The sequence below is a fragment of the Engraulis encrasicolus genome, chromosome 2, assembly GCF_034702125.1.
Source record: "Engraulis encrasicolus isolate BLACKSEA-1 chromosome 2, IST_EnEncr_1.0, whole genome shotgun sequence".
Classification (NCBI taxonomy): Eukaryota; Metazoa; Chordata; class Actinopteri; order Clupeiformes; family Engraulidae; genus Engraulis; species Engraulis encrasicolus.
In genome coordinates, this window is record NC_085858.1 from 39,957,775 (window position 1) to 39,967,182 (window position 9,408).

General features: G+C 39.9%; 2 protein-coding genes across 3 annotated transcripts in view; one reads left to right on the top strand and one right to left on the bottom strand.

Annotated features, from left to right (window-relative positions):
- LOC134464497 (reticulon-4 receptor-like) overlaps positions 1-123 on the top strand; it is a 34,446-nt gene extending 34,323 nt beyond the window's left edge. Inside the window, exon 3 of the mRNA XM_063217942.1 lies at positions 92-123. Within this exon, the coding sequence (XP_063074012.1) occupies positions 92-123 (32 nt within the window). The remainder of the gene's footprint in view (positions 1-91) is intronic.
- Positions 124-6,024: 5,901 nt separating this feature from the next.
- LOC134438827 (lectin-like) lies at positions 6,025-9,199 on the bottom strand. Of its 2 annotated transcripts, none has more exons than XM_063188519.1 (6): positions 9,078-9,199; positions 8,778-8,860; positions 8,533-8,657; positions 8,078-8,209; positions 7,516-7,618; positions 6,025-7,108 (listed from the first exon to the last, which is right to left on the bottom strand). In XM_063188519.1, the coding sequence occupies exons 2-6, from the start codon at positions 8,836-8,838 to the stop codon at positions 7,035-7,037; spliced, it is 495 nt and encodes a 164-aa protein (XP_063044589.1). In that variant the 5' UTR covers positions 8,839-8,860; positions 9,078-9,199; the 3' UTR covers positions 6,025-7,034. The 2 variants fall into 2 exon arrangements, with proteins under 2 accessions (XP_063044589.1, XP_063044581.1); XM_063188511.1 differs by having other exon boundaries at positions 8,778-8,863.
- Positions 9,200-9,408: the final 209 nt, after the last annotated feature.

Sequence of the window (9,408 nt, forward strand, 5' to 3'; positions counted from 1 at the left end):
TGGTAGTGTGAGCATTACAACTGCATGTTGAAATTGACCAAACTGTCCCTTTAACATTGGGAAATGGTGTGTGTCTCCTGTACTCCTGTAGTCTCTTCTGCATCCAATGGTTTAGTGCTGTGATTATTTACTCAACTTCAGCACTCAGAGAGGGGGACTACTCACTCCAGTTCACAACTTCATAAGTTAATGATAAAAGGCAAAACCAAAAGTCCAAAAGACCACTTTCTTCCAATTGTTATCCTTTGACTACCTTAACCTGGACGAATAAGAGTCTTTATAGCCAAAAAAACAGGACTTTAACAGCATATCCTGCCATCTTGTAACATTTGTAAACTCTTATAGGTCATCCCAAGGTCATATGGTGTACCTTGGGTATAGATTTGCCATCTTCCTCCACCTCAAATCGGGACGGTTGGCAACCTTATTTGAGTAGGTTTTGAAATTCCATAAAGCAATGGTTCGGAACTCCCCAAAGATCAGACGAATATGAATATTGTTTATGAATCCCTGCTCACAAGTAAACGATAAACTTTCCTGCAAGTGCAAAACTGAAAATTCTTAATAACTCACAAAGAGATTCCCCTGAACAAATGCATAACTATATGTTAAGTGTTGGTTTTGCATGGGCTGAGCAGTTTTGAACATTACAGATGCCTTAAGTCAACCAGGGCAATAGCAATGATGTAATGAATACTTTGCTACCTTGTCAGAGATGTTTTGTTGACAAATGTACTGATATGGCTCCAGCAGACCTGCATATTGCGATCTCCGGAGAGAGTTTCACATCGTGGTTCTGTAGGTACAGGTTTTGAAAATGCAATCACCCGTATGACTTGTTTTTATTTTACCTGTACATAATGTAATTATCAATGTACCGGAAATAAAATATTGTTTTCTTACAAAGGAATCTGATTTATTTATTTTTTTCTAAACGCAATTTGCTGTTGAAACAAATCAATAGGACAAAATAAAAAGTGAAAAAAAACCTGCTGTACTGTGCTGTATATGAAAGGCAGCAGTATAGTGATCTAATATACATGCCTTGTCAAGAGGAATGCTCCACTGGTATTTGACTGCTGTGTGTGCTCTGTTGCCAGGGGCGGACCTTAGCCATTTTAGGGCCCTAACCGAAATATAAACATGGGGCCCTCAAAAGTCATTCTTTAAACATCTCACCAGTTGGCATGGAAGAAGCGAGGGTGCTATTTTAGTGTTTCGTCTTCATTGATTCATCATTGATTACTTCACATACACTGTAAGTGACAAATTAAGATCAAGTCTACTTTTTTGTATTTCAGGTGACGGGTTGGGGGGGCCCTATGGAGGGCAGCTTTGGTTGGGGCCCTAGGCAGTTTCCTAGGTTTGCCTAATGTGAAGTCCGCCTCTGTCTGTTGCACTGGGAAAAACACCCTAACTCTCCCTAACGCTTGGTTCAAACACTTGGTTCAAAAACCCCTAGACCAGGGGTGTCAAACTCAAATTGACTGAGGGCCGAGATCTAATTCAGGGATGAAGTTGCGGGCCGAGCTCATTATTCAAAAAGCACTGAAATTGTGCATGCATCCACATGCTTACAAATGCCTGAATCTTAAACACTCAATTCCAGCAGATATTGTAGTTCAAATGTGCCTGCACAGTCTGTTGTAAAGGAGTGGAAGACATCACTGATGCACTTGTATGAGCATGTGACGCCCAAAATTTAATGTCAAAGTCATAATAAAATACATTAATGTGTAGGGGGGCCAACTGTAATACACATTTGAAAAGATTTTTATTGGATTATAACATTCATACAGACTAATTACACACAAAAATTGAAGGACATACAACACAATATAAAATACCATACAATCCGAACATATACAAATTAAAATAACAATAACATAACAGAAAGAACAAAACAAAACAAAAAATAAAAAGCTTCTCAGTCGTATTAGTATTACTCTCATCTGACATCACATTACCTCTACCCTCTTCCAGAGAGGAAATTTGTTACATTTACCTCTCAATATATAAGTTACTTTTTCCATGACCATGTTAGTAGCCATTTCTTTCAGCCAGTCATTTACATTTTGCTTGGATTTTTTGTGTCCCAAAATTAAGCAATTAGGCGCAAAGTTACTCTCCTCTTATTCTTACTCACCTGAAAAATCATTTCCTTGTACTGTAGGCCTAGTTTTCTTTTGTTTCAGACATGTAAACATTTTATCATTTACCTGTGTACCTTCCTCAGCTGATTTTGAAGCATGTCACACATAAACATCTATGTGACCCTCTGATGAAGACGGAAGTTACACCGTCGAAACATGTCAGGTGAAGGATTAAACTTTTACACGTCTCAACCAAAAGAAAACCAAAGACTTGAATTAATAAGAAGCCATCACGTAATACATCTATAGGCTACAACAAAACACTGTTTTAACACGGTCAACTAACAAGTTATTTTATATTTCAAATAGAAATGGTCAGATTTGGAAGGTGTTCATAAGAAATTATCAGACATCCACTATTGACAAAAGATGTTTACTGAATGTTCGTGCCTGTGCCATTTGACCACCAGAAATTGTACGTGAGGGCCATCTAGTGGTTCAAATTGGTTGTGCGTCAGTCGTCTTTTTTCCCCAGTTCTGATTTCATTCACTTCCTCATTATACATGGCCTTGAATTGAACTGTTTCATTTTTTTTTAATATATATACATTTTTAACAACACATATACATATAAATCCTGAGGCATCCTATAGCAAGATGCTGATATCTGGCATAAGCCCACACAATAACTGCACAGCACAGTAATAGAAGTAGGCCTACTTCACTCTCCTTCATGCAGCCTTTCACTGATGATATGGCGGCCATGGCCACTGTTCATTTCAGACAGAGCTAGGGGACCTGCACTCTAAATTAGGGGGAGTATTTCCCCAAATCAGGATGCATTGCCTGTTACCACATCTTTGATTGATGCGTGTAGGGTAAGAAGGGGCAGTGTTTTGTTGTCATATTTCAGTTGTTCCGAGCCATCTGGTAATCTTGTTTTTTTTATCATTTGTATTTGGAAATGCTTGGGTGAAGCAGACTAAGTTATCACACTAGTAGGCTAGTTGTGCGCACATCCAAGATGCAGGTGCAGGACAAAAGGTCAGAATACTATGAAAATAAAATATGAATGTCCGCACACTAGTCTGATGAAGAGCAACTAGCTTGTAAGCGCTCACTTGAAAAATAAAAAAGCAGCATGGGAGCAGTGTCAAGTCAAGTCAAGTCAAGACGGTTTTATAGTCAATTTCTTTACATGCGCTGGTCATACAAAGAATTGAAATTACGTTTCTTACTTTCCCATGCAGACATAGACATAGACTCTCTCTATGTGTGGACATAGACAATTAGACATAGACAGTAGCCTATACATACATTATATATAGAGTACCTATACAGACATACAGACAAATAAAGTGCAAGACTCGGCAACAGCAGACATACGTAGGCCTACATAGAACATATAAAAAGAGGTAGCATTGTGCATTCCAGTTATGTCCTATTGTGACGATTCTGACATAGTGATAGTAGCATTTTGAAATTATAACGGATATTCATTTTTATTTTCACAAGTTATCAAACTACCCAATCTTGTGTCTAGAGAACCATGCAGGTCTACAGCAGAGCAATGAGTGGACAATTCAAATTGTGATGGGTCATCAGTATGAAAGCTGTTAAGGTGAGTTTGTAAAAGTGCTGTTTAAAAATTTGCATTTCAGTTGAGCTATAGACTGAAAGCTATAGAGAGGGTTCATTGTATGCTTGTAGAACAGTAAAACAATAAAAGTGCAAATTCCCACATGCAGGCCTAGTTCAGCCCACCTTACCAATCGTTAACCCCTTTTACACTGTATGTGTGTAGTAGGCCTACTGTAGGCTACATCTGGCAGTTGGATATAGGATAGGTCTACAGCTGGACAGCCTAACTTGGAAGAGGAGTATTGTATCCATCGTGACAAACTGAGGACTTCAAGGGATAATATTTCAATAACCTGCGCAAGTAAGTGGTGTGCCTATATTTCTATTTCTAGATGGGCAGATTTCAGAAATAGCCCTTACAGGGTTTTGCATTTCTGAACGGTTCATATCTGTGGCTTTGCAAGTGCTTGGTGCCAATTGACTAAATGCCCATGGTGCCTGTATCTAATGCCCATGGTGCCTGTATCTAAACTGACCAGGGGCTCTGGGCCTCCTGTTGCTCACGTGATCTCAAATGTAGTGAAGCCCTGGTCATTTTTTATTTTTTTTGAACACCTCAAAACTTTTTTTTTTGCTCGCCACATATGCCGTCAGAGAAAAATATCTTCAGGTAAATGTTTTTATGTCTTTAAATTGTCATTTATTTGCCTTTCTCTAGACATAACCCCCTTCCTCTACTAGCTCATGGCACTGCCCTGTTAGGATCTCAGCCATTGTGGAGGAAGGATGGATCTCTTGATGCTTATTAGTACCAGGACCTGGAGGACAGGACATTTCAACTGCACATAGAGCTATGATGTAAATAAAACAACTAAATACATATACATCAGGGCTGAAAATGATAAAAGCCAAAGAAGCAGGCGAATATAACTTTATTGTATTGCATATGTAAATTCTAAGATTTCTTTACAAAACAGGTCATATTTCATGTGATACTGCATAAAATTAAAATGATGTATGGGGTCAGTATATGTTAAGTGAATGTTAAGTATTAAGTTGAGTAGGTATGGTGAAGGTAAATATGTCTTTTCAGGTTGTAAAATCAGGAAAATATAGTAGCCACATGAACAACCTATAGAATATGGTCAAATTTGTGATGCTCAGCTCAAACATACCTTTGTACATGTTCTGCATTACACGCTCTGGCACGCCCCACATGGACCAGGAGAATCATTTGCAACATGTAAACGATACACATCGTGGTGGCGTACTGCATCTGTGACTGCTATTGAAGCTGCAAATGCACATAATCTGCATTACTGAAATTCTGTGAGATGTTACATTTAAGTGACTTCAAAAATTCTAAGATTATTGAAAGCTGTACACAAAACTTTACATAGCCTACATGTGAATGCACAGCGCGCGCACACACACACACACACACACACACACACACACACACACACACACACACACACACACACACACACACACACACACACACACACACACAAACACACACACACACACACACACACACACACACACACACACACACACACACACACACACACACACACACACACAATGGTGCTTCAATATCAAAAGTTACCTTTATTTTTTAGTATTTATTGTACTTTTATTTATCCTGTTATTTAGACCTGTACTGTCAAAATGAATTGCCTTGGGACAAATAAAGCTACCATATCTGAATATGAATGGGAATACTCTATATAATTATTGCAAATCTTAGTTTAAGAGCTATATACAAAGAAGAAAGGGACCTTTAAAGTGCATCTTTTAGTACAACAGTGCAAGCCAATTCAACAAAAGATGGATGTACTAAGTTTGTTAATTAACTGACTTCTGTTTACTCAATTGCAACTTGTACGACACAACGTCTAGTGCGTGCTAATCACTCAAGCTCTAGACATGCCTGAATCAACACGCACACGAACACGCACACGCACGGCACACGCACACGCACACGCACACGCACACGCACACACACACACACGCACACGCACACGCACACGCACACGCACACACACACACACCTGGCAGGTTGGGAGTCGAACTAGCAACCTTTGGGTTACAAAGGTCTGACGCCCTAACCGCTTACCCATGACTCCCCATGACATTAGTGGTCTTTATTGAATACATATGCAGTGCCATATTACATTAGTAACACACACACACACACACACACACACACACACACACACACACACACACACACACACACACACACACACACACACACTCACTCACTCACTCACTCACTCACTCACTCACTCACTCACTCACTCACTCACTCACTCACAGAGACATTCAGGAATCATAGAGACAATTCATACTTTGGAATTCCTTTTTTATTGTGCATAACAGATATCAGTCCTCTCCCTGAGAGAAAGAAAAACTAGAACTATTCAGTTTAGTCAGGTGCCTTACTTTGACCTAAGTGGCACTGATCATGTATGCACAATCTTCACCTTCTTAAATCCCATGATTTTGTAGTACCTTGGTCTCCAAACAAAGGCCCGTAGGCCAAATCCGGCCCGGGCATGGCAAACATTCGGCCTGCCATGAGATCAGAACAAATGAAAACATAAATGTGTGTGATTTTCAATCACTAAAACTTAAGTGGGTCATATCTCTCCAAAGCATTCACAGAGAGTTAGATCTTATGTTAACAGTCTCATAACAGACATTGACCAGAAGGGAATACGGAAAAGCGAATATCTGTTCTCTGCCCAGACATCTAATTGGTTTCTGATCGGGTTGGGGCGCTGGTTTGGCCCAAAGCCTCACTTGCTCTTATTTGGCCCTTAGAGAAAATAATTGGAGACCACTGTTGTAGTATGTCTAATTCGGCAATAAAAGTATAAGACTTTATAGTATAATTTTACATGTCCTTAGTTTGATATGGGTGATGCTGACAAAACACTAAAATAGCATTAGCCTTTGCACATTAAAGTTTTCACATTATTCCACTATCCTACTATAATTAATGCCTGGTAATATAGTTGCATTTGGTGAATATAGGTGTACATGTTCATCCATGATATGGTGCAAATACGCTGTCTTGATACAATTGTCCATGCCTTCAGCAAGCAGAAGCAGACTTGCCATTTTTGTCAGGTGTAACATTAAATTAATTATTTTGACTTAAATTATTTAACAATTCTCTTTCTTTCTTTCTTTCTTTCTTTCTTTCTTTCTTTCTTTCTTTCTTTCTTTCTTTCAATATATTTTGGCCAATCGATTTATCTAACACCACACAGACTTTAAATCCAATGAAAATTACACCCTTTCACAATAAACAAAATGCGCCACTGCATTACATCTTCTTCCCGCTTGTTAGTCCTCTGCCAGGAAGGCACAGACATAGGTACGCTTCTCACAACACTCAGCAGTGTCAAACAGGCCAGGACCTAAAAAAAACCAGGAGAGTCGTAAGATTAGTTATCCACATATTCCTTAATCCTTCATTCTCCATAATGTGCAATGCAGAAATATCCAAGGAAAAACTCAAATGAGATGATTGGCCAGCTGAAGACTATGAACAGTGGTAGTAGTAGCGGAACAGTGGACATGGTAGTGCCATGTCCACGGTGGAACAATTGCACACAGCACGCCAAGGGCAAAACTCTGACAGAGCCCCCCACAGGGTCTGGCAAGGTCATAAGAGACCCCGACACCAATACGGGAGGGCCATGGGCCCTGGGGCAAATGCCCCGCTCACCACTTCTAGAGCTCCGCTCCTGAACCATGTTGAACACATGGTCACAAAAGCAAGAATGGCAAAGGTATAGGTAGGATGTAAAGATGAAGAGCTTACTGTCATAGACCATCTGCACACAGTCGCCCATGTCACTAGGCTCTCCAGGCACCCAGTTGTTGTAGTCCCAGTCAGAGCCGTCAGTCCACATGAAGCCGTCGGTCTGACAGAAACAAGACAAGACACAGAGAGAAGCGAATAGTTAATTTTAAGAGTGTACCGTCACACCGGTGTGACGGGAATGTTCGGGCAGTGAAAGTTCTATAGAATTCTGGGCGTCATTCAATACAATATGGAATTGTAGAATCTTGCATTGTTATAGAATGCATTCTTTTTATAGAATGCTCAAAAACCCACACTCTTAAAGGTTAACATAAGGCTCCACTGCCAGTTTTCAAGTAGTCCTAAAGTCGACACAGCGCAACTCGGCCGCCACTTTTTGCCTTTCTATTGAGCTGTGTCGTGCCCAATCAAAAAGCAAAAAGTGGCAGCCGAGTCGGCTGTGTCGAGCTGTAGGCCTACCAGAACACCGGCAGTGGAAAAGAGCCTATGGTGCCCAATGGAAACAATACCATTAGTAGTTCTATTTCAGAAAGTAGGCTAGTTCAAGGCTTATACATACACATTGAACATTGAATCCTCCAATCCAGGTCTTTTTGTTATAAGCTCCAGTCAAAATCCTCAGGTCATCAGCAGTTTCAATGTCATGGACGGCAATCAGATGGCCATCTTCAGCCTCCTCCCTGCAGGAAATCTGGATGAAAAGAGAGGATAAAATGTAACCGGGGCGTTTTTCTCGAAGCCATAGTTGCTAACTACTGCACATTAGCTACTTTGTCGTATGCAACACAGTTTCCCAGTGGCAACTACCCAAGTTGCTAACTAGCTAGCAACTACACTTTCCAAAAACACAACCCAGGGCTGTATAAAGTAGAAGTAATAGTAGGCTGCTGTTACAAATGTATTGTAATTACACTGGTAACAATAATTTTATTTCTACTTTATACAGCTCTGGATGTAACCTTGATGTGCTCACTGGACACAGTGAAGATTTCTGAGATGAGATATTGTACTTACCTCAGCTTCACCAAATGTGCGAGTGTCATGGAAATGTTTGGCACAATATGGCCCCACTAAATCCCAGGTTTCATAGTCTTCAACTGGACAGTCTTCCAACTTTCCAAGTTTTTCCTTGAATTGTTCTACACACATTATGAGGAATAAAGGATTAAGACATGTCACAGGCAACTTACAACATAAAACAATGAGAAGGAGGATATGAGGCCTAAAATGAGGGTTTTACAAACATTAAAATGTCTTACTTCTGGCACTAATGCATGGAAATCCAAGCATCACCACCAGCATCAACTTGATCATCCTCATTTTTGCTCGCTGGTTACTTGTACTGCTTTGAAAAAACAAAAAAACAAACACATTATCACATAAAGAACATTCATAATGGCCATAGACTATAGACCCTGCTCCAATTTTACATATAGACCTACATTGCTACTAGCCTTTCACTGTTTTTAAATAGCTTGGTATCTACATCCTTGCATGCGTTTAATTAGAATATATTAGAATTATTAGCTAATTAACGGGCAAATCATTTAAAAACTCACCCCCAAGAATGTGGGTCCACTATGTTGATTAATGAGCACGGCGTAAATAAATGATGAAGTGGACAGTCCAACTCCAAACCCCTCCGAGTGTTATCACTAAAGCTTTGACAGGGACCGTGTTCCTTCTGAGATAATGTGAGCAAGAGGAGGCCCATTAATGCTGTGACAGTTAGATATGGTCATCACTGGCATCTCGTCAAGTGTGTCACTAGACACTTGCCAAAAAAAATTAATTGGGGCACAGTTCAATCAAGGGAGATTTGTGTCCATGAGGTTTTATACGCTTTTACCATTTTAAGAGTATCCACACTTTTTTCATTTCTTTCAGGGG

Coding starts and splice junctions, on each gene's coding strand:
- LOC134438827 (XM_063188519.1), bottom strand. CDS start 8,838: ATGAGGATGATCAAGTTGATGCTGGTGGTGATGCTTGGATTTCCATGC. Junction 8,658..8,777: donor TCCATGCATTAGTGCCAGAA/GTAAGACATTTT, acceptor TAATGTGTGTAG/AACAATTCAAGGAAAAACTT. Junction 7,619..8,077: donor GAGGATTCAATGTTCAATGT/GTATGTATAAGC, acceptor TGTTTCTGTCAG/ACCGACGGCTTCATGTGGAC.